The sequence below is a fragment of the Daldinia caldariorum genome (genome assembly GCF_022478825.1).
Source record: "Daldinia caldariorum strain CBS 122874 unplaced genomic scaffold F4812scaffold_4, whole genome shotgun sequence".
Taxonomy (NCBI): domain Eukaryota; kingdom Fungi; phylum Ascomycota; class Sordariomycetes; order Xylariales; family Hypoxylaceae; genus Daldinia; species Daldinia caldariorum.
In genome coordinates, this window is record NW_025953040.1 from 1,276,801 (window position 1) to 1,299,578 (window position 22,778).

Below are 22,778 nucleotides of genomic sequence, written 5' to 3' on the forward strand. Positions count from 1 at the left end.
GCTAAAAGTGGATAGTGCCCACTTAGCTTCCCTAGCCACATGTTTTTCAAATTACATAAAAAGTGGGCCTGGACCTGTGGGTATCCACCAAATATTTCAAAAAATAGGATTTAGGCAAGCTAAGTCAAGCTAAGCCCAAGTCAAATATCGGCTTGGCTTGTTGGACTCGCTGATCCTTGTCTTATAAGTACATACCTACCTAAGGTAACCAAACAATGGCTGAACTTCCAGACGCATCACAACCCCCGAGGACGACAACGACAACGACAACCCCGAAATTGAGGTCCTCATGCGACTCGTGCGGATCGGCCAAGGTCAGATGCGACCGTAGTCGGCCCAAATGTCGCCGCTGCGTTACCCTCGGTATTGATTGCGTATACGGCATCTCACGCAAGCTCGGGAGAGTACCAAGAAGGGGGCTCTCCACAAACATCAAATTTAGAGCTTCAATCGGAACCTCTGGGCAGACACAGACATTACAATCCGACGATAACTTAGGTGGTTCTGAAAGCACAGTCTTTGAGGAACCAAGGCGGGTACATAGTGAAGCAGAAGAGTCGTTTTCGGGTCCGGGATGTGAGACATCGCTACCCGGCAGTAATATTGATGCGCCATCGTCAAACACTTATGGCCATAACCAATTTGGATTAGATATATTCAACCCTCTAGCCATGGATCAGTGGCCTCAATTTGATGTGTTAGATTTTGGCATTCGCACCGCATCCTCACCAAAAGATTCAACTGCCGAAGCTGGGATCCGCAAGGCTTCAGATACTCGCGCATCTCACAGTTGCGCCCGAGAGTCATACGAGATCTTTGCAGATTCGATCTGCCCTGCTCCGGATCTACACGCTCCTGATACTAACTCAGACACTGTAACAGCTCGCCTGGATCAGGTACTTCACTTCAACAGGAAGGCAATCGACCGACTTAGCGGCCTTCTAAAGTGTTCTTGCGCTAAGTCTGGGCATCGAATTATGGTTCACGCATCAATCATCTCTCGCATTTTGATCTGGTATCAGCAGGCCGCTGGATGGCCGTGTAGCACTTCACTAGAGACCTCGCCAGCCGATGTGCTAGATAATAATGGCGGCGCCATCTCCTCTTCGGCTTCTTCACCTTCTGAACCCAACGAAGCAACAGGCACTGGCTCATCTAAATTGCGGATATTGCCCCGCACCACAGGCTTCGTCGTTACTGGCGTGCCGGCTACGCTAGGAACATTCAGCATTGAAGATGGGAAAATGCAAGCAGTAATCAGGAATCATTTAGTTCTAAGCGAGCTCAGCAGGATGTCAACTCTTATTGATCTTTTCAGTTCTCATTTCTCGGGGGAGTTGTCAGTTGCTGGCACTAGTGGCCTTTATACGTATATCGCAGCGTGGCTTCGGAATGAGTATGATAATACCATTAGAGACCTCAAAGCTGACCGGATTTCGCTGCGTGATGCTTTATATAAGGTATCCAGTTGAGCGAAGTAATATGTATTCTAGTCGCAATTTCATCCTCCCGTGAAGTACATCCTCATCTTTTTAACACCAAGTTAGATCCTACCCCTTATCCCTTACCACCTTTCTGCACTTTCTGGCGTCCTAGTTTTTAATCTATATACGATTGGCCTTATAAGAGCATTTCTCTTGTTCCCTTGTATTCAATCTAAGCTGTCAGTTCAAAATGTAAGTCGAAGATTTTAGCCATCTACGCGTTCGGGTTCTAAAGGTTGAACCCTATTGGTCAATTCAACTCCGTTAAGGAAATTCCCGAATACTATGGGGTACCTCAAAGCCGCCGTGAATCTGCCCATGAATCTCTTTAACTACAACATAATCTAACATATATATAACCATGGCCCCATTCCAACATTCAAGTCATAGAATAGTATGTGGTTTAACCAGTCTTTACCTATATCAGTCTTGCTACCATGGTCCAAATTGTTGTTGCTGGAGGCTCAGGAGGTAAGAAATCCTGGTATGGTTAATCAATCATAAGATATTAACCTCCCTATAGAAGTCGCTCAGGAGGTCATTAACGCCTTAGTAGCCACCAAAAAACATGACATTACTATTTTCAGTAGAAAAGTCAGCAGCACAACCAGACTTTCGAAACAAACTGAGAAAATTCTATTCTGAACTTGAGTAATATAGGTGACGGAGGTTCGAGACAGCAATCGGCATGGTGTTACGTGGCGTCAAGTCAACTATGAGAACAAGGTTGAATTAGTCGCGGCTTTACAGGGCGTCGATACCGTGCTTTCCTTTATCCAACTCCTCCACGATCCAGGCAATAAGGCGCAGAAAAGCCTGATCGACGCCGCTGTCATAGCTGGTGTAAAGCGGTTTGCACCGAGCGAGTGGGGAAGGTAAGTAATTAGATGGACTTTATCTGCGAAACTGCTAGAATCAAGTGAACTCAGCTGACAGACACCTAGTTGTAGCGGTGTAGGAATGCCATGGTGGACGGGCAAAGACGAAGTCAAGGAGTATTTGAGAAAAGTGAACGAGAACAAAAAGGTGAGCCGATAATCCCTCCTACCAATGATACTTCATCGGCCAATATGTCGTAACCTAGGTCCTGGAATACTGTTTATTCCAGCCTGGCTTGTTCCTGAACTATCTTGCTACTCCGCATAAGACCTCAAAACACCTAACACCACTGAACACCTTTATCGATATCCATAACCGTCGCGCTATCGTCGTCGAGGGGCACGATCCCATCATGACCTTCACTACTATCCAGGATATGGCAGCGGTAGTGGCTCAAGCTGTTGAGTTTGAAGGAGAGTGGCCCGTGGTTGGAGGTATCAGGGGCAACAGTCTTCCAGTCTCAAAGATTATTGAGATCGCTGAACAGGTCCGAGGTAAGATAGGCGTTATTAGTTGTTCTATGTATAGATCTAGATATGCTAAGCTAATGTCACAGGTGGCCCTTTCGAGGTAGATACAGTCAAATTCGAAGATCTCGAAGTTGGGAATCTAACGACATCCTGGAAGTTGGAGGCTCGCCACCATAGCGTCACAGATGAGGAGGCAGCTGATATGCTCAAGGGAGTACTCGTAGGTATGCTCTTAAGTAGTGCTAAGGGTGCTTGGAACATATCCGATGAGTGGAACCAGTTGCTACCGGATTATAGGTTCACTGATATGAGTCAGTTTCTAGGTGAAATTTGGCAAGAGAAGGCATAATGTGCCGGCTTCCGCAATATATAGAACCAATATGTGTAAGCTATATAGGGAATGATATCTCTTGAGCCTGAGAGTATAGAGTGGTTTACTCGAAAGATATTTTGATCAATACCTCTAGGTTAGGTACCTACCTAGGCAGTTATAAGTAGATCTCATTCAACCTATGCTTCTTACTGGCATCCAACTTCAGACTTGACGACATATAATACGGGGTTTCCCCAACAAATAAGCACAATAAATACCTAATGAAAGAACCTCCTTATGGAGAGATAGATAGTTCCTGGTTGCTTTATAACCCTATTTAAGAAGGAATGGATGTCATTAGACTTGCGAAGAGATCAAGTGCATCCTAGTATACTGCTATCCAGTTATGTAGTTGTATATAGCTAAATACATATTAATATCATTTGTATAACTGTTGGAGTTCTAATGTTCACAACTATGAGCTATGTAGCTAAGATACCATCCACCAAGAGAATTGTATACCTAATATAGTGGGAGTAACCTTTTTCTTCAGGGGTATTTCATAGATGATCACCAATTTGTTCATCTCATAACGCCGGTTGTTCTTTCAAAGTATGGAATATCATGCTTCCATTATCAATTTTACCAAACCACATGATCCCTCCCCCTCTTATCTCCCCCCCTTTTTACTCGACGACCATGCTTGCACACTGGACGAAATAAACCATACTGTGAGGTATGCATTGACTGTTGTCCAATTATCCTTGTATAACCCTCGCAACACTGTACATACCTGATACATAGAGTTCACTGTGTGTTCTGAACTTTACGCTGCCTGACCATGTCCTGTGACATATTGCAGTCCTATCGGAAAGCCCTCGACATGCTTACGGGGGCTAAGTAGCGTCGGGCTTTCCATGAAACACGGAGACTCACGTCCGTTGCTGATTGTTCCGTATGGTATGGAGCAATATGTTCAACGTTGGCCCTTCTTTGAATCATAGCCTGCCGACCCTTCTCTTTCCTAGTACGTACGCACGTAAGGTAGCAGCAGCAGCAGTAGGGATGACGGCAACTCCTAGTTACCTCGTGACTGAATTTATTTTGTGCTAATCCAAAATTAAATTTACAGTTTCTGCTCCAAACCTAACCCTAGGTACATTCTTCTTCCCAACATTCAACCCACAACCACAACTGCAACTGCAACTGCAACTGCAACAATACTTGTCTTGGTGTCCTTAGCCTCCCACATTATTTACTATTCTGGCCTATTTATGGATTATGTATGGCTCAAGCTTCAAAGGAGGTAAGTAATTTCATTCCAATGAGAAAATTTGGTGACTTTCTAGGCTGCTTTAGCCAGCTGAACATCCTCATTCTCCTTCCACACATGCCCTAACACCTGCATTCTAGGTGTACTCTACTCTTTACACAAACCATGCAGCTTCTCGGCCTATTTATTTATTATTATTACTCTGCTAAATATCCGCGCCGCCTATTCACAGATGAGCAACCTAACACCCAGCACAGTGACTACCTCCTACCTCCTACTTTATATTACTCCTTTGTTTTCAGCCTATCTACCTTGTGTGCGATATTTCGCATAGCGCATTCCAGATATCACCTATGACTACCTTAGGTACCTATATGCACAACTGACTCTCTATCACAAAGGCTCGCCCACAAAAACAACAACGACAACAAAAAAAAGCCTGACATCTCGAAGGCGATGCATTTTTTTTCTCTTTAATTCTGACTCTATGTTTCACCTATATTGTTTCCACAGCAAGAACAACCTAGAGGAACTCTTGAAGAGTTGTGCTCGCCCAAATAAAAAATGAAGCGAGGTTGTGCTGAGCACTACCTGGAATCCTTGCAGGGTTCTCTAAAGGCAACCTCGTCGATATTCATCACACGCTTCTATAACTCATCTAACGATAATTCCTCGGTATTCAGTCTGAGAGAGAACTATTTACTTCAATGCGGCTTTTCGAATTAAGCATCTATCTCGCCTAAGCCGGCTATTCCTATCTTCAAAATATTCGCCAGCGCTTCTCAACGGCTACAAACCAAGAAGGTCCAGGCAAGAAATTTTAAGAAAGAAACATTCAAAGCGATGCAGAAGGAGTTCGTCTAGGTATTTAGAGAAGATTTCCCCCGTGGAATTGGCCTCTTCTGTCTGCTTTCCAGCGTACTCTGCAGGTCTGCTTGGTTGCTGGGCCGAAAGGGGCAGCAAAAGCAGAGTATCCAGGACTCCAATAAAACCTAAGCAACAAATAGCACCTATTTACCTCAGACAGACAGCCAGAGTGGGCGACGGGATCAGGATGTTGAGATGGCCATCAAATATCATATAAGCTGCCAGACTCGACATAGCGTGGATACATACCTAGAACCCGAAGATCAAGAGCTCTTCGTATAGACAGATCTAGAGAGTGACTCATCCAGATCAAGTCCTCTTCCTTTCCCTCGATCAAATCAGCCTAGCGACATTCATTCTATTCAATTGAATCAACAAAGCGACATGGATTACTATCATTCCCACCTTGTAAGACAACCTGGACACCCCTGAATCTACATTTTTGGGAAGATCTTCCAACGGGGTTGTCTTATGTTTCTGTCACCCCGTGTATATAAGGCGTCATTTCTAGTCTGCAATCACGGCGTCGTTTTTGTTCGACAGTTTCAAAGTCAGATCACTTAACGTCAACGACAAAGTCTTGCTAAGACTACCTAACATAAGGGTTACAACATCCCTTCGGCTGCCGTTCTGGGCAGAAAACTCTACCCTTCAACGCAAACCTTTAAGATAAACTCTTTCCGATATCCACTTTGTATACCGGCTCCTAAGGCCAATATATTCAACAAGGTATCTTCGTTTCGCAGGGTCTTCGGCGATGATTCGCCTATGATGAGCTTTGAGGGAAACAAACCTCCACCCAATTTTTTTTTAAATCACGAATCAGCCATCGAGGAAGACGAAGCAGAGGACGCGAAGATGCAGGTGACACTATTGAATACCCCGAAGAAACAATCACGGATCTTCCCCCCTGATTAAAGACTACTCGATTGATTTTTGGCAGGACTATCGATGTGATGATGTAGTATCAAAACTTTCTGGGCAGCAGATACAACGAGTGTTGTCCCACGCAGAAACACTCAGACAAATCGGTCGACATAATCATCCACAACCACTGGGAAGACTGACGAGGAATTCTTCCGAGCCAGCGCTCGATTATAACCCCGAATGGGTTGTTGACACACATAAGTTTCGCGTAGCCTTTGATGCTGCGTGCAATTACTTGGGTTCAATAGAAATCCATACAGGAGAGTCCTCAGGAAAGCCAACCACCATCATCAGTACGCCTCTAGTTCAAAAATGTTCTTCTCTGCTGCAGAGTTCATAGGGAAAATGCAGGAGAAGGAAAGATTCGCCAACGAATGACCATGTGAGTCAGAGCATATGACTCACAGTCAGACAGGTGACGAAAGACGACACGAACGATGGGAGCATGGTCGATGATTTCGCAGGAAAACGATCGATTACATTTGTGACCCGATGGCATTACCCGATAAATAATGGCCGCGATGATTGAAATGAATTGATTGCAAAGCCAACGAGGACGTTGGTATCATTAGGGTAGCAGATGAGAGATCTTCTCTCTTCCACAATAAAGGTAGCCAGTACTCTCATAAATACGTTCTGTATGTATAAGTCTGGTTCCCAGAGCTAGGTGTCTAGTTGGATTAGATGAAGATATTCTATCTTGGGTACTTGGAGGCAGCTTCTATCTGATGAGTATGTGAGAAGAACCATCGACTATGTCATCCGGGTATTAAAAGATGAAATGAAAAGAAAATCACTTCTATAATGACTCTCTTATAACCGCCAACTCCCCAAGCAGTCTTAGCATATCCGTATCCACAACCGTATTCCGTAACGTATCACGCACAACGGAGCTCTCGCACTCATCTTCCACCCAACCTACTCGTCTCTTATCCTTCTTCTCATCCTCCCCTTCTTCTTCGCTGTTGTTATTAGGCTCATTATTATTGTTATTATTACTATCCAGCCGCAAGCCGGGAGGCACGCAATTATCCTCGGCTCTCGCGGCGCGCAGCTTGCATATCTCGACGCGTCTGCACTCCTCGTCGCAATCCCCTACCCCCCACCCGCGGCGCCTGCGCGCAAAGTACTCGGCAAACGCGGTTTCGTTGCGCTCGAGGGCCAGGGTGACGTTGTGCCAGAACGCGGGGCTTAATTCCTCCAGGTCCGTTTCGGGCGTCCCGACTAATAGCGGTGCGTAGGCCTCGCGCGCGGAGTAGTACTTTATCCATTTTGGACCCGAGCGAGACGAGGACGAGAAGGAGGGATCGCTTACGTTAGCGATGTACGTAGTGGCGTCTAGGACGCCAAAGGTGATCGGGTCGACGGTGTAGACGCGGAAGGCGGGGTGTCCGGATATAGGCGTCATGGAGGGGGCAATATAGGATGTTACGAGGGCGTTGGAGTGGGATTTGTTCGAGTTGTCTGCGTACGAGATCTCGAATTCGTCGAAGTGCGTGTGGCCTAGTGGTCAAATTAGCATTAATTATAGGTAACCTTCGGCAGGCAACTATATCATGATAACTTCATGTATCATACCAAAGAACATAGCAGCTATTGTCCCCTCGTACCGCCGCACTATCTGGTCAAAATAGTTGGACCCGTCGTGGAACGCATCGTGACTTCCCATCGGCATATGCCCTATGATATACACGCGTTCGCCCTCCTTCTCCGCGGCATCCAGCTCGCTCACCAGCCAGGCCAGCTGCCCGCTCGGGTCCCTCTGCATGGGCTCCTCGTAAAGCCAGTAGTTGTGCCCGTAGTACAGGTTCGTGCTGAGCGAGATGACGCGTAGTTTTCCCGCGCCGTCTCCGCCGGAGGCGTGTCGCACCGAGTATGCGCCAAACTCCCTCGTCGTAGCCGCCGCCCGCGGGCCGATCCACCGGGACCAAGTTGCGGAGAGTAAGTCGTACAACCACTGCGCAGCATTGCCATTACCGTTGCTTTCCGTACTATCGTCGTCGCCGGCCGGCGTGGGTGGAAACGAGTTCGCCGGCGAAGCTTCGTGATTGCCCGCCGTGCCGTAGACGCGCAGCCCGGCGCGCGCCATACGTCCATAAGCATCGTTGATGTCGAACGCGTTTTGCGATTCGGATGTATTCCACACCGCGTGGTCGACGATGTCGCCTGTGAAGACGGCAAAGGCCGCGTTGGGCGCGACAGCTTGGATCGCAGCGTACATGCTGTCTTCTAGGCTGGGGGGCGAGTCGCATGTGTGCTCACCGTATGGCCCGGCTGGGAATTCGTTGAATCCAGGTTTGTCGGCATTGGTGTATTCTCTGTAGAACTATAAGCAAGTGAATTCTAGGTGCGACGGTTAAATGAAATCTTAGTAGGTATCATCTTATTACCCTGTACAATATATATGACTTATACTGCACTTAAGACATACATGACTAGGTGCAAGCCAGAGCTCCGTACTGGACAAAGCGAGATCTGTAACCAAACTCAGGAGCAATCTCACCTGCAACATATAGGCTTCGTACAGTTGGCATTCGCGCCCTCGACGTACAGCGGGTCGATATGTATATCCGAGAAATGCACCACCTGCAGCGGCTCCAAACCACTGGGTCGCGGCCTGCCCGCCAGCCTCTTCGGCGACGGGAACGAGACGTTATACGGTAGGACCTCGGGGTGCTGGCAAAGTCCCATGAACGCGACGCATACTAGCCGCGACGTGCGGGAGCCTATGGCGAGGCCGCGTAGGCTGCGCGCGACGATAGGACCCTCGAGAGCTATGGAGCCTGCGCAGACGTCGGCGTCTTGGACCTGGAAGAAGGGGAAGATTAGCGAGTTGGGAACGGTTTGCTAATGAAGAAAGAAAGAAAGAAAGAAATGGGACTGAATATAGGTAGGTACCTAAGGTAGGTATACATACGCCGGATCGCTGGCAGAGTTTTGTCATAGAGTTGATGAAGAAGTCGTCGCCTGCGGAGGCTATGAGCTTGAGCTGGAATAGAACTGCCTGTATGTTGTGTCAGCATAGGGTAGGTACCTCATCCGACCTTGCTTATAAGGTAGTTATAGGATATCGGTATAAGTGAAGTCCTACCTCACAGGCCGTGCACGATGCGGGACTCTGGGCATCTTCCCTGGTGCTGACAACTATACTACTGGGATCGAAGCCACCCCGAAATCCTTTTGCTATGCTGGGCGCGAGCACTTTCTGAGACCCATCGCTATAATCGAAATACGCCGTAACACCCCGGCCGACGACTACCGAGATGGCGGCGACGGAGGAGAGAAGCCGCATCGTGTCTTGTCGCGCCGCCCCGGTCTTTATCCTTTATATACCGAACGCAAGTTATCGCCCGTTTAACGCCAACCTTAGGTTTATGTACTAAATGGATGTAATAGTAGCAATAATGATATAATATACTCGATTTCGCATTATAATAACCTTACAGACATAACGGTAGCCACATCAGTAGGACAGCGAAAGTCAAGTCCCCAAGAAGCCAAGCTAAGAAAATAGCAGGTAGGTACAGGTAGGTAATAATCACCAGGAAATTCTAAGTATGGTGACAAGCAACGCGTGTAAAAAAGAAAAAGAAAAGAAAAGGAGTTGAGTTCCTGACTCGAACGTCGCCCTCGCCTCATTGTTTAAGAAACCCAGAAACCCAAGCCAGCAACAGCCACCAGATCAATTGCGTAGGTACTTTGGGCCCTCGGCGGTCCAATCGGAGCTCAGCCAGTCAGGCGGACGTGCTGGCTGGCTGGGGAGCCGTCAGGCTCGAAAATTAATGGCCGGGTCTTGGCATTCTCAAACTTTCAATTCTGTTAAGCAATAAGTACTATTAAAAATAAATAAAAAATATTGCGATATTTTTTAAAAAATTCCGTATATAATTATTAATTATTTCAATTTTTTACGATTTATTCCTGTGGTTACTTTCGTGTTAAAGATGGTACTGTTCCAAGAGAGAAATGCCAAGACCCGGCCATTAATTCTCGAGCCTGACGGGGGAGGCGGTCACCGGATCTTGGATTCTGACTGATAAGGGATTGTATTGTACAATACAATACATCCATTATGTATACATACCTAGTATACACCTATGACATAATTTTGACATGTTAGGTACCTTGCACCTAGGTAGTGTATGTCATGAGAGGATTATACATAAAGTTGGCGTGTACTAGCCATGCAGGGTCTCTCACTAGCCTCTACTACGGACGAAGATTACTGACTGCATTATAATCCAGACTTTGATTTCATAGGAGGTAGGTAACCTTAGGTGTGTTTTGATCTTTGAAGCTTCAATCTTACCTACATTCTTACATTAGGCGGGGACTTTGTAATGCACATTTATGCTCATCCACAATAGTAGAGGGATATGGAATTCCTCTCAGCCGCTTAACATTAAACCCTTTTTTTTTCAAACTACCTAATATAGAAACTTTTGGTTAGATCTAACGACACTATTAATGACATCCCGTCCCGTGTAAGACTAGACCTAAGTACCTGAGCTTCCCTTTTTTTTTCAAACCCGATTAGACCAAGCCATCCGTGCCGCGTTTTATAGGCTAGGTAAAGTACCTACACCCAAGGTAACTAGATCCTCTCCTCACACGGCGTCGCGCAAAGTCTCGGTGCGCTTCGTTCAACTTGAATGCTTCCCTTCTCTCTGCTCACTACTCAAAATGAAAAAAAAAAAAGCCGCCATATACCAAGCCAGAATAATGCAGCAATAGAGGGGAGAGAATCGTGCCAAAACCCGAACTCGCAGATTATGATGATGATGATGATGGCGATGATTATGACCTCGATATGCTTTCCATGCAAAACCGCTCCATCCAATATGCCGTAGTTTTTTTTCTTTTTCGTTTCGTCATAATTCCGTTACCCCCCCTTAACTGTTTGCACCTAACCAGCTCCTTCTCGGCCTTATTAATGCCCGCCAATATCCTACACAGCGCCGCGCTCTTTATCCCCCTTTCCCCACAAGTATTACTTCCTCTACTCCTTGGATAATAGAGGCTTCAAGACCTCAAGGGCCCTCATAGATTGTTTGCTCGATAGGATCACAGCTCCGGCTTGCGCGGTAGAGAGGTACGAGAGCTCGCCGCTGATGTCGGTTTCTTCCTTCCCCATCTCCGAGATGAGCTTCCCGGCAACCCCCGAAACGATCCCCGTGGCCTCCAGCGGGAGGTTCACGAGGTCGAGAAAGATAGGCACTAGGTCGCCTTCGGTATCGCCGACGAGAGAATCTCCAAAGACGCTTAGATACTCCCTATCTAGCAGTAGCGACGGCGGATCTTCTTGAGCCAACGTAATTGATAGGAATCTGGGTTGCTTAGCTAGGACCGATATTAGACTCGTATATAGTTTCGTATCGACGTTGTCGAGCCAGCTCCGCCGGTGCCCGTTCCCACTTTGGTGCTTGTTTAAGGACGGGCGACGGCTGTAGTCCACTAACCGAGACAGATCCCTCCCGGAGCATTGCACCAAGCTGAGGCAAGGACTGATGTACGGGACGACGTTTCGCTTTTTAAGTAGTTCGAACGTGCGCACTTGTAATTCTGCCACGGTGGATGGCGGAGGCGTCGATGGCGGCTCGCTACCTTGGCTTCTCCCGCGGACGTGAGACATCGCGCTGGGCGATACGTAGGCGGACTCGTACTGATCGAACTCGAAATTCCGGGCTAGAAGCACCTGCACGACCGTCTGCCTATCTTTGCTGGGAACCAATATGAAGTCCGAATAGTACGTGGTGATGAAAAAGATAGGCACACCCGCCAGCGCGAGGGGTGAGGTCAGGTCCATCACCCGACTTCCTGCATCCATACCGGCACTAATTACCGAGAGAATTAAATACGTATCCTTCGAGATCGTAACCGTCTTAGAGAGACTTGAAGGTAGACGCTTAATGACCGGCTCAAAAACGTTGCTGGCCCAGCTACTATGACAAACCACCGAACATTCAACAGGCGTAACGCTTATGTTAAGGAACCCGTGCCTATTGTCGATGCTGAGACCTTCGGCCTTATTACTGAGAGAATCATCATCATCTTGAGGAAGAAGGACTTGCAGTATAGGTTGAAGAAAGTTGGGATACAATTGCAAGGGAATGTGTATTAGGCGAAATGTCCCATCCTAAATTTACATCGGTCAGCATAATCGTGAGACATGGGCGACTCATTTGTCGCATGCATCGTTAGGATATACCAGAATATGGGCAGTAACCGTTGCTTGGCTTATGTTACACATGGGAATTATTTTGTAACTAGAACTTTGCCACGACTGCAAGAGTGATGATCTGCCGACGCATTGCGACGAGAGAAGACTCGGATCTTATAAATCTCAGATAAGAACTAAGGGGGAAGCTTACGAGAAATGATATCTGAGCATTCATTATGACGATGTCACATCAGTGACGCCGTAGATCGCAACCAATGGCCAAAAGCGTTCAATCCCGATCTTCGGGGGCCAGAGGACCCCTAAAATGCACGGATAGAGTAGAGCCTATCACGGAGATCCGGTTGGAATCGTGTCGTGATTGGTGGATTATTCGCCCTTTCTTAGGCTTGGGATTTCGAGTTCTCGGTTAGTTCCCAATAAGAAATCCGTTACAACAAAAGACGACAGGAGGATGGATATCTAGAGAGTATAGGACAGAAAGAGGGGAAATAAAAGCCGAAAGAAACAACGTCAATAGATAGACTTCGACCCTAGGTGGAAGCCAAGACAAAGAAATAAAACAATTGGCCGGTTTCCAAAGATAGGCACCGGCGATAGTGCTGTCAATCGGAGGCACTACACTATGGAGACTAGACCTTGTAGGGGACTAGCTCTACATAGGCCCTCGTAGGTTGTCGGTTGGTTGATAGAATGAAAAGAAGGGTCTCGCGAGGGCCTCTTTTAACGCTTCAAGTTCGCCAGGTAACCTAAATAGCGTGACATTGACACCACTTGATAGCAGGATTCCACAAGGATCGACGCTCGTTACGGTCTAATTTATCGCCCCGGGATGTAAGTCGATGCAAGCTACAAACAGAGAAGAAGCGGGCCTCTATAGGTAAGGGGAGTTGGCGACGGAGTCCTCAACGCGATTTAGAAACGCCGAGTAGAGAGGTTGTTGTTTTTTTATTATCATATTACAATAGACCGAATTCGATCGGTGAGATGGATGACGAGGGGCACTTGAACCTTATGTATTTTGCAGAACGGCGTAATCTACAGAGTTAGCACAGCACATAATAGCCTTGGATTTGCGAACCTGGCTTGAGGTTCCTGACCACAAGCCAACAACAACCTATGCGCGTATGCACGCCATACGCCCTAAAGAGGCAAGCCGCTAAATGCAGAGCGCGCAGAAGGGGGGCCGAGCAACACATGCACTTATTCTCGACACATCATATACCTCGTACGGCGACATCCTAACATCCTAGGACCTACATCAGCTCCTACAGCGCGTAGTTGATGTCGGGGAGGAGCTAAGTGGATTTGGGAGAATCTTGCAGGACGAGTCTATATAACAGTGCAACTTTGCAACGCTGTCTAGCGTGGGGGGGAACCGCTTAGCGTTTGGGTCTTGGGTCTTGGATTCCCGGGAGATGTACCTTGCCCCGGCCCTTGCCAGGATTGTCTGCAAGGAGGTTTTTACTCTTCTGCATGATGATGTCTCCCGAGAAGGGCGACCTGCGCTTCGCATCCATTCGCAACCTATACCTAGGTAAGTACTGAGGGAGTGAAGCAATATACTGGCTGCTGCAGACAACGTTAGATGGAGTCCTTTGTTTATTGTATCACAGCAGGTGTGATCGACCTGGTAGGTAGAAAACGATGTGCTATGCAGGTGAGTGCATTATCTAGAGTGCAACTTCATGAAGAGAATAGATAGTGAGTCGGAGGATATATGTAATAGTCGAGTAGTGTACGGACTTTGGCGAGAGGACCATCGTCCACCGGTACCTGAAGTCGGGAAGATTTAACTCGCCAATGCAAGCTAGGTAGTGTTGTTGATGCAGCTGTCCAGCCTATGAGCAAGAGGCTGGGGATAAGATACCCCTTGAGGACCCTTTGCGGCCCCGCATTTTCTTCACATTTTCCTACTATCTCACGCTTGGCCGCCGAAGAGTCCCTCGTTAATTCTATCACCAATTGCTGTATCCACTGTAGCACGTAACATGGTAACGCCATTTGTCTAAGGTTGGCGTAACGAAACAGACGAAACAGCGGATGCAGGTATAATATCGATATAATTTTGTCTCACTGGCTTACTTTCATCACGGATAACTTGCGTGATATGATGTCGAATATTCGACTAAAGATGCCGCATTTTCGGTACTCTACCCCTTCCCTTGGCCGCAACACCAAGGTACCTTAGGTTAGGTAGATACCTTTCAATTAGCATGCTTACCGTTTTTCCTTCATAATTGGACAAGCTCGATCCGATTCTAAGGTTCTCAAGTCAGAGCCGAGTGTAACCACATCTTATACATAATCTCGACCCATCATATTCATCGATGACAACCCCACGTAATTTCCATCCCGCTATATCCACTCACGCCCCTACCACGACCGTGCCATACATAATCAGTCGCTAAATGTTGAATTTATTATGTACGATGGTGCCAGTCAGTCGTCGGACCCAGGATCGAATTACTTTTGGGTCACGGGGATTTCCCGCAAGTCTGTCACAGGCAAGGCGAATAAGAGCTAGCTAGATGGCCTGACAAGATCTAAGATAGATGAGGTCGGACACAACTTTCGTCATGATGGTAACTAGACCGTATCGAGCCTCGCAACGGACCCATAACTCGACGCCACCAACCACCCTGGCTAGAAAAAAATCCCGTATACGGCAGCCATCAAGCTCCGTGATAGGAAACTGCCATTTCTAACCGACGACGATAACAAGCTTGGAGACGGGGCATTCGGTAGAATTAATTGCGTTGAGAATAGCCTGCAGGCGCGCGCGTGGGGTAGCACGTAACATTAAGCCGTCATCGAAGGGCAAGGTTTCTAAATAGCTAGGTAAACTCGCGTTTGTCTCGGTTCGCTATACAGGACCTTACTTTATGGTCAAGCTGTGCCCGGACCTGTTCTAGATAGGCAACTTTACTGTGGCCCATCGATGCAGGTTCATGCATGGCATAGCTTTAGTTTATGTCCAATTATCGTCTTGGATCGCCCAGCTACCGTGAGAGGCGACCTCCAAAATACCCAGAAAAAAACGTCTGGCGGGGCTGACATTAAACAACTGGCTCAGTTGGCGCAGGGTCTGCAAGGAGCCGGATTGTGACGACAGTTAAGTGCGATCTGATTGTTGCTATTTGTGTTGCCGCGGCTCGGTGAAGACCGACCTCAGGAACCTCGTTGACATCAGATCGGGTTTTTGATACCAACTACGACCAGGTTCCGAGGGCTTTCATGGTAGTCAAATACAGTCTCTACCCAGCAATCCTGCACTAATTCGGGATGCTGCCGGAGGAAGAGCCACCTGTCGGTCACGATTAAGGATTCGGTGACATTAGCACTAAACGCCATCAGACTCCAGACAGCACTGAGTTCCCGTTTGCGCGGATCATATTCTCCTTCGTATCTTGCGATCTCTTCGTCTGTGATGTCCATCATTTTCTCCCTGATTATATCGCAATACTCGTGATACTCAGAATTGGTGGTCAGCTTACTGATGGCACCTCTTACGTATGCCCCAAAGCTTTTGTAGCATGACTTCCGGAGAGATCCGATGATGACCGGGTTGGTGCTCATGTTGAACGGACTCTGGTCGTTATCCGTAAGTTCGTCGCTATGGCGAACCTTTGTGATAACACCCTTGTCAAGAAACATCTTCTGTAGGACCGCACGGTAGAAGTGTCTGGTGAAAAAGGCATCGCTCTCGGCTTCAGTCCAATTTTGTGGCGCCTGACAAGCCATCATCCGAGCTGTGATATTAAGACGGACTCCTATATCTTTATAGTTGCAAAGACGGTCGCTCATTGGGAATCCTTGTGGGTCACGTCTCTCAGATTCCCTGACTACACGACCGTTGAGGGCTTGAAGACTCGGCCTCATATACGGGAGTTTATACGTAGGTGGGCCTAGCTTCTCCGTCATAAGGTTATAACAGCAGCCGACGATGGCAATAGCTTGGACTCGCGGATTAATAATTAACGAGCGTATTCCGTGATGGGATAGATTTCCACAAGAATGGATGGAAATTGCCATTAAGTTAGGGTCGCCTTGTCCTTTCTCCCCACCCAGCGGTTCTTGCTCGAGTTGGTTGATGACGTCCGTTAAGTCTCCCGACTCCAGTCTCCCTTCAACGTAACGTATAAAGCCTTTGCCCTCCTCAAGCGTATAGATGGGTTCAAACTCACTTCGAGGCCTGAAATCAGGTACGTACTCGGTTGAGACTTTTACAGGATTGGCAGCTCTTTTCAAAGCTCTTTCATCAAGTTGATCCTCAGGGGTCATGCTATTGAGCTTCTGCATCCAAAGTTTCTTGTTTCGTATGACCTTCTGCTTCTCAGAAATGCCTGCATGCATGTCAAGCTTTTTGGCGCCAATGATATTGTGTTCCCTACCCTCCACAGCTACGATCTGTCTGTTATAAGGAGGGGTTGCTAATGCCCTTCCTAGATAGTTCTGGCCACTACCGAAATCAACAAAATGAGTGATTTCCTTACGGTATTCAGCAGAAATACCCTTGGCAAGGTTATCCACATAATTTGCGAAGTGGCTCACTTCGTGAATTTTCTTCGGTTTCATTCCCGCCGACACCATGCGTGTTAACTTGGGGAGTTTCTCCTCCTTTGGGGAGAACTCGCGCGCCAATGAAAATCGTCTTACATCTTTAATATACTCGACTAGTGTCATTGGTGGTTCGGGATCTAGAAGTTTGCCTAGGTCATCTCTCATTAAGAGATCGAGGAACTTCATGGGCTCACATTGTAGAATATATGATTGCCAATCCGGGGGTATAACCGTCTGAAAGAGCCCCGGGTTATTGGTGAAGAAGTCTAGAATGTGCACACCTCCACACAAAATTTGGAAGAAATCTGATGTGGTTGTGAATTCAAGGAGTTGCTCAACATAGTCCTCAGTACTTCCCCAGCAATCTGGGTATGGTAAGGGCTTAGTAGGCCTCATGCTTCTAGGTACCTTAGGTAGATATCTGCCGTATACATAAACGAGAGCGAACCAATAGCGGAAGTGAAGGAATTAACGATATGGGAAACAGAAAAAAAAAACCTCCCCGAAACACCCAGGAAACGGTAATATTTTTTTTTAGTATAATGTTGTCTGTTAGCGGTTTATAGGTACCCGTTGGTCCGTTCGCATCCTTTAAAGGACCAACGGGTAAGGTAATATTCGGCAAAAAGTTTAGGTTATGTCGGGAATTTCTTGCGGTTACACTAGCAGTTGTCCGACACCTGCCAAAATTCCATTCTAACCTTCTAATCTAAAAATACAATACCACGTCATTTGGTCCTAGCTGCCTTTCTTCGCCGGCTCTCTCCTTACTTACCTAACATAGTACACCTTACACCAATTAAAACCAATATATAATTGAACATATTTTTTAAGCTTCAATGTCGGATTTCTCATAACATATAACCACCCGCCACAAATGTACAAAGTAGCCAATAGATGCAGCGGCATAGAATAGAGCCCCCAGGATGATGTCCTCAACCAACGAGGAGGATCCGTTCCTCCAAGTCCAACAGTACGTAAGCTCCTCATCCCCATTCCCTATCCCATTGTCTTCGCGAATTCTAGGTTAGGTACCTATATAGGTCTAGGTAGCTAATTCCACTGTCTACGTACGTAGGGATGTCCTCTCGCAAATACAGACCGTCCGCCCGCTCTTCGCCTCGTACCTGCGCATCCGCAGCCTGACCTCCAGCTCGAGCTCGCCCGAGCTCGCCTCCGCGCGCTCCGACCTCGAACAGGCCCTCGCCTCGCTGGCCGAGGACCTCGCCGACCTCGTCGAGTCCGTCCAGGCCGCCGAGTCGGACCCCGCGCGCTACGGCCTGTCCGCGCACGAGGTCACGCGGCGCAAGCGCCTCGTGCAGGAGGTCGGCGGCGAGGTTGAGGACATGCGCGAGGAGCTCGGCAAGACCGCGCGATCGACAACAACAACATCTGCCGCCGCGCGCGCTGCTAAGGCCGCTGCGGACGGGGACCTGCCGCCGCCGAGCGCGTTTGCGATCGAGGAGGGAAGAGGAGGGGGAGCAGCAGACGACGATGACGACGACAATTACGCCGAGTTCGAGCACAGGCAACAGTTGCAGATGATGCGGGACCAGGACGAGCAGCTGGACGGCGTCTTTGTCACGGTGGGCAATCTGAGGAGGCAGGCCGACGACATGGGCCGCGAGCTCGAGGAGCAGGTCGAGATGCTCGAGACGGTGGATACCCTGGCCGACCGCGTGAGCGGCCGTCTACAGACGGGGATGCAGAAGCTGGGCTACGTCATGCGGCAGAACGAGGATCGATATAGCAGCTGCTGCATAGCGGTCCTCATCACGGTTTTGATTATACTACTGGTACTATTATTGGTGTTATAGGTGTTTTTGATACGGGCAATAGGCGAGGCTCACTGTAAAACTTTTGTATGAGGACGGATCGTTGAACCGTCAGTAATAGAGTGAATATCCTGATAACCTCCGCTGGGTATATTCGAAGACCCTATAATAGGCGGCCGTATGTATGGCCCGTCTCTGGACGTCTTATGCTATTTAGTGTGCCAACTCCTCTAACGCCGTAGAGGAAAAAATGAAACTAGTTTGATAACTCCTTCTATACCAAATACCGGCCCCAGTCCTTTTAAGTAGGTATTTTACAGGTGGTTCATAACTCTAAACCTATATCCCGTTTTAGTATCTGCGCCAGGACCTGCAATCCCGAAACACCAGGCGTCTTGTCCACAGCTTTCTCAGGAAATTCTACTAGAGCTTTCCTGAGCGCGGCTATCGCAGCGTTTCCGTAAAATTGAATAAACTTTTCTTCGCTGGACTCGATCATGGCTCGCAAAACAATACACTGAGTGTTTGAGATTTCGGCTGGTGGCGTGTTCACGATTTGTGCCATACTAGCCCAATACTTGGACGGCGGCCACGGGTTCGTATTCTTCGAATTCGAGAAGTTTCTCAGCGCAATAGCAGCATACCCAGCCCCCAAACCCTTCATCCGGTCGCTATGTTGCTGCTCAGGTGCCCATCCGGCCCCCGTCTTCTTCCAGCCTAGGCGGAGACGACCATTTTCTGTTTTCTCACTGCCGCGATATCCAAAAAGGACAGGGCAGACTACGCGTAGCTTAGCCATCAAGATGTCGATTAGAGTTTTACCCCTCCATAGATAGACGTCCTTGGAGAAGATCATGGCAACAATAACACCGATGGGATCTGCGGTTTTAGGTTGCGCTCCACACTCATTAATGAACTGATTGATGACAGCTTTTGAAAAGTGGTTGAGGAGATAGAGAAATAGTGACGGGAGATGCGGTTCGTTGTGTAATGCTCCCCCGACGGGTTCTCTTTTATCAGTGATATAATCGGACGGGTCGACCAGCTCGCTCGGGACGCTCCCATTAAGCGACTCATCCAATAGCGCTTGGATGGCTGCAATCTATTTCTAGTTAGTTTCATTCACGTGAAAGTATCAATGAGAACGAACTTGTTTCTTATTGCCACCCTTTTCGCCTACTAGCTGACCCATATTCTTTCTAAGTTCTCGCCGCATATCTCCCATTCTCTTCTTCAAGGTTGGGGACATCTTCGATTGTTGCAATAGGGACGATCGTAACTTTTTGAGATTCCTATGAATTTCGACATATCGATCTATTTCAGTAGAGACGAGGGGCGTTCCAGGAGCCGCGGCTGGTCGCGCATTGGATGGTGGGACTACCGCTTTAGCCGGCTGTGTAAATGGTGATGGACTGCTTAAGGGTTGACTTTGAAGTATAGCTTTGGGCTGGCCAAAGGGCTGCGGTAAGCTTGACTGGGCTGTGCCATTGGCATGTCCATTCAGCCCGTTGCCCAAGCTAGGTTGCTGAGCACCAAACGGGGATTGTTTTAAGTTGGATGTTGCTCCTGAATTTGCTGTTGTCGGTGTAGGTTGGATTTGGGGTTGGGCGGTAGCGGATCCATTCATTTGGGCAACAGGTGTCGGCGGTTCTGGTGGCAGCTTGGGGACTGTTTTGGCCTTCAAAGCTCTTAGACGCTCCTCTTCCGCCCTCAGCCGTTCCTCAGCTCGGATCCGCTCTTCCTCCAGCTTTTGCTGCTCCAATATCCATTTCTGCTGCTCTAGCAACCTCTTGCGTTCTTCCTGTAACTCGTGGTCATGGTAAACTCTGATAGCAGCTTCGCGGACGCGATCGTGCTCGGCTTGGGCTTGTATGAGGGCATCGTGATGGGTGATTGCCGTGTTACGTGGTTCACCGAGAATACCCTGTATACTGGACAGACGAGACCGGTCAGGTGAGGACCATTGCTGTGATTTACGGGCGGCGGGTGAAGAACCAGCCATTGCATTCACCGAGCCGTACTACAGCATTGCGGATCTTGCAGATGTGGCAGTGACGCGCGACAGCGGTTAAGTGCTGTAAAAGACCGATTAGTAGGGCTGTTAAGAAAAGATGAGGAAGGGTTTCATTGAGCTGGTTACCTGAATATATCTAATTGATTGTGTAAAAAGAAAAAGAAAACGAGGTCGAGAACAAGCAGAGATCGATTCGAAGCTATCGATACGATTTGACCTGCTTACTTAACAAGAAGCTTAGGTGCATATCGGACGTGGAAGGTCTAGAAGGAATTGACTTTATGTATGTGGCTGAATTGGAAAAATTGAGACAGTGTGGCGGTGCAAACTAAATGTACAAGTGTACATAGGTAACACTACATGTAAGATCCATTGTACCTACCTACCTAAGGTATTTTGGGATGTATTTTGGGGAGACCGGCGTTGAGCAATTAGGTACATACCTGCCATTAACCTAGAACCTTAGTCAACTAGGTAATATCTCGCCTTCCCCTCAATAATATACCTAGGTACCTACCTAATGTAAGTTGACTGATCAAAGATTCTTTATCCAAATAATACGAAATGCGGCTTCTTCATATATCGTAGCACCTCTTCGATAGCTCTCAATAGCTCTCAATACCTTAGGGTACCCGCGTAAGGTAGGTACATACGTAGCTGAAGTCATCCCATAGTTACTTGGAAGAATGGAAATACCTAGGTAAGGTTGCAAGGGCTCACATGACATATTTCTTTTTTGGAATCATGTGTCCCGACAGCTTTTCGTGTTGCTTTTGACGAGGTTAAACATCGCTAGGTAGCGGTTTGCAATGCTCTCTCCCGTAACCATTAGCTTTTAAGCGTTTCGATATACGTATCTCCTCCTATTACCTAGATCTACTACTAGCGGTAGTTAGTATCGCTCTTGTGGAGTTTCTAATATCATCCCTTCGTCAGAACTTGTGCTGGTGCGAGATCGATGTTGATTTAGTATACTAATAATTCGAGTTTAACTGGTTTAGTGGCTCTGATAAGTGGGTTGGTGGGCTAATCACGTAGTACAGCGTGGGTATTAGCTGGACGATAATATGCATCCAATTTATTAGGGTTCAGTCTGCTTTCAGGGCTTTCCCTGCTTATACGTTAGGTAGTTTCATCAATCACTTTATGTATGTACCTAGGTACCTAGTTAGTTGTTTACATGAACAACAGGTTCCCATTCGGACACTGCAATTGACAAGATAATAAAACATGTCCGCAATGATAGCTCAGCTCTCTACACATTGAGGTAGGTGCTGTGTTAGGTATTTGTATTTCCAATGTATTGCTGTATATTTAGTATTTACTAGTTCCAAGTGTCAATCCATTCGGGGCCAAAAGGGCACAGAGTGTGGTTTAGGTAGTGGGGTTGGATGACGACGGTCTACTAATCCAATAAGCCATTCCTTGCCGAATTTGTAGTTGAAGGAAGGGCTCTGAGCCAAGATGTTGCCGCTTCCCAATGCTACTACGCTACTATGCTACTATCTATCTATGCAATGCAATGCAATTCGTATCGAGTAATCCTGCTTCCCCTTCTCATTTCATCCCACCTGTCCTCTTGTGCTCTTGTCATCTTGACTTAGTATTAGATAAGCATGCACCGCCGAAGTTCCCAAAGCAGCTTTAAGTTACATGTAGGTACGCGTCCTTTGGGTGAAGTCACATGGGCTTAGAGTTTAGGACCCCTTGAGAATTACGAATGAGGTACATAGTACCATTACCTAGTAACATTCAGGTTAGAGGTACCCGACCTACCTATCTTAAGTACATGGGTATAGTACCTAATTCCTGGAGGCCATTACCTGCCTGAGGTACCTAAATTAGGTATAATCTTGTTATCACATGCGTTAGGTACCCTACTTCGCTTTAAACTTACTATATTAATATTGCAACGGCTTCCATCTGATAAACGATCAGATATAAATTATCAGATATAGGCAACATCGAAGGTCTCTAAACAATGGTGGTGAAGTATCCAAGAGCACAACAAGGACAAGTTGCGGTTGCAGTGTCT

At 47.4% G+C, this 22,778-nt stretch overlaps 7 protein-coding genes across 7 annotated transcripts; 3 read left to right on the forward strand and 4 right to left on the reverse strand.

The window, feature by feature from the left end:
• The first annotated feature begins 120 nt into the window (after positions 1 to 120).
• F4812DRAFT_421167 (uncharacterized protein) lies at positions 121 to 1,765 on the forward strand. Its single transcript, XM_047933523.1, has one exon. It carries the CDS (start codon positions 216 to 218, stop codon positions 1,470 to 1,472), a length of 1,257 nt encoding a protein of 418 aa, XP_047792316.1. The 5' UTR covers positions 121 to 215; the 3' UTR covers positions 1,473 to 1,765.
• A 61-nt stretch (positions 1,766 to 1,826) lies between these two features.
• On the forward strand, positions 1,827 to 3,344 carry F4812DRAFT_421168 (NAD(P)-binding protein). The gene is made up of 6 exons (XM_047933524.1): positions 1,827 to 1,955; positions 2,008 to 2,078; positions 2,145 to 2,359; positions 2,429 to 2,510; positions 2,569 to 2,857; positions 2,920 to 3,344. The coding sequence occupies exons 1-6, from the start codon at positions 1,922 to 1,924 to the stop codon at positions 3,180 to 3,182; spliced, it is 954 nt and encodes a 317-aa protein (XP_047792317.1). The 5' UTR covers positions 1,827 to 1,921; the 3' UTR covers positions 3,183 to 3,344.
• Positions 3,345 to 6,735: 3,391 nt separating this feature from the next.
• On the reverse strand, positions 6,736 to 9,944 carry F4812DRAFT_421177 (sphingomyelin phosphodiesterase). The gene is made up of 5 exons (XM_047933525.1): positions 9,305 to 9,944; positions 9,131 to 9,217; positions 8,717 to 9,021; positions 7,792 to 8,531; positions 6,736 to 7,716 (listed from the first exon to the last, which is right to left on the reverse strand). Exons 1-5 carry the CDS (start codon positions 9,503 to 9,505, stop codon positions 7,013 to 7,015), a joined length of 2,037 nt encoding a protein of 678 aa, XP_047792318.1. The 5' UTR covers positions 9,506 to 9,944; the 3' UTR covers positions 6,736 to 7,012.
• Positions 9,945 to 11,137: 1,193 nt separating this feature from the next.
• F4812DRAFT_309498 (ACT domain-containing protein) lies at positions 11,138 to 13,130 on the reverse strand. The gene is made up of 2 exons (XM_047931319.1): positions 12,585 to 13,130; positions 11,138 to 12,349 (listed from the first exon to the last, which is right to left on the reverse strand). Exons 1-2 carry the CDS (start codon positions 12,606 to 12,608, stop codon positions 11,213 to 11,215), a joined length of 1,161 nt encoding a protein of 386 aa, XP_047792319.1. The 5' UTR covers positions 12,609 to 13,130; the 3' UTR covers positions 11,138 to 11,212.
• Positions 13,131 to 15,540: 2,410 nt separating this feature from the next.
• Positions 15,541 to 17,615, reverse strand: F4812DRAFT_309537 (methyltransferase domain-containing protein). Its single transcript, XM_047931320.1, has one exon. It carries the CDS (start codon positions 17,348 to 17,350, stop codon positions 15,581 to 15,583), a length of 1,770 nt encoding a protein of 589 aa, XP_047792320.1. The 5' UTR covers positions 17,351 to 17,615; the 3' UTR covers positions 15,541 to 15,580.
• A 265-nt stretch (positions 17,616 to 17,880) lies between these two features.
• F4812DRAFT_457403 (t-SNARE) lies at positions 17,881 to 18,771 on the forward strand (the record flags this gene model as incomplete). Its single annotated transcript, XM_047937160.1, has 2 exons — positions 17,881 to 17,927; positions 18,033 to 18,771. 2 exons carry the CDS (start codon positions 17,881 to 17,883, stop codon positions 18,769 to 18,771), a joined length of 786 nt encoding a protein of 261 aa, XP_047792321.1.
• Positions 18,772 to 19,054: 283 nt separating this feature from the next.
• Positions 19,055 to 20,731, reverse strand: F4812DRAFT_457404 (GLE1-domain-containing protein; the record flags this gene model as incomplete). Its single annotated transcript, XM_047937161.1, has 2 exons — positions 19,055 to 19,831; positions 19,880 to 20,731. 2 exons carry the CDS (start codon positions 20,729 to 20,731, stop codon positions 19,055 to 19,057), a joined length of 1,629 nt encoding a protein of 542 aa, XP_047792322.1.
• Between the last annotated feature and the right edge of the window lie 2,047 nt (positions 20,732 to 22,778).

Excerpts from the sequence above, each read along its gene's own strand:
- F4812DRAFT_421168 (XM_047933524.1), top strand. The coding sequence starts at position 1,922 with ATGGTCCAAATTGTTGTTGCTGGAGGCTCAGGAG. Across the intron at positions 2,079-2,144 it reads TTACTATTTTCAGTAGAAAA|GTGACGGAGGTTCGAGACAG; the intron begins GTCAGCAGCACA and ends TGAGTAATATAG. Across the intron at positions 2,360-2,428 it reads GCACCGAGCGAGTGGGGAAG|TTGTAGCGGTGTAGGAATGC; the intron begins GTAAGTAATTAG and ends ACAGACACCTAG.
- F4812DRAFT_309498 (XM_047931319.1), bottom strand. The coding sequence starts at position 12,608 with ATGAATGCTCAGATATCATTTCTC. Across the intron at positions 12,350-12,584 it reads ATGCTCAGATATCATTTCTC|GATGGGACATTTCGCCTAAT; the intron begins GTAAGCTTCCCC and ends ATGTAAATTTAG.
- F4812DRAFT_421167 (XM_047933523.1), top strand. The coding sequence starts at position 216 with ATGGCTGAACTTCCAGACGCATCACAACCCCCGAGGACGACAACGACA.
- F4812DRAFT_309537 (XM_047931320.1), bottom strand. The coding sequence starts at position 17,350 with ATGAGGCCTACTAAGCCCTTACCATACCCAGATTGCTGGGGAAGTACT.
- F4812DRAFT_421177 (XM_047933525.1), bottom strand. The coding sequence starts at position 9,505 with ATGCGGCTTCTCTCCTCCGTCGCCGCCATCTCGGTAGTCGTCGGCCGG. Across the intron at positions 9,022-9,130 it reads AACTCTGCCAGCGATCCGGC|GTCCAAGACGCCGACGTCTG; the intron begins GTATGTATACCT and ends CCCTTCTTCCAG. Across the intron at positions 7,717-7,791 it reads AATAGCTGCTATGTTCTTTG|GCCACACGCACTTCGACGAA; the intron begins GTATGATACATG and ends TTTGACCACTAG.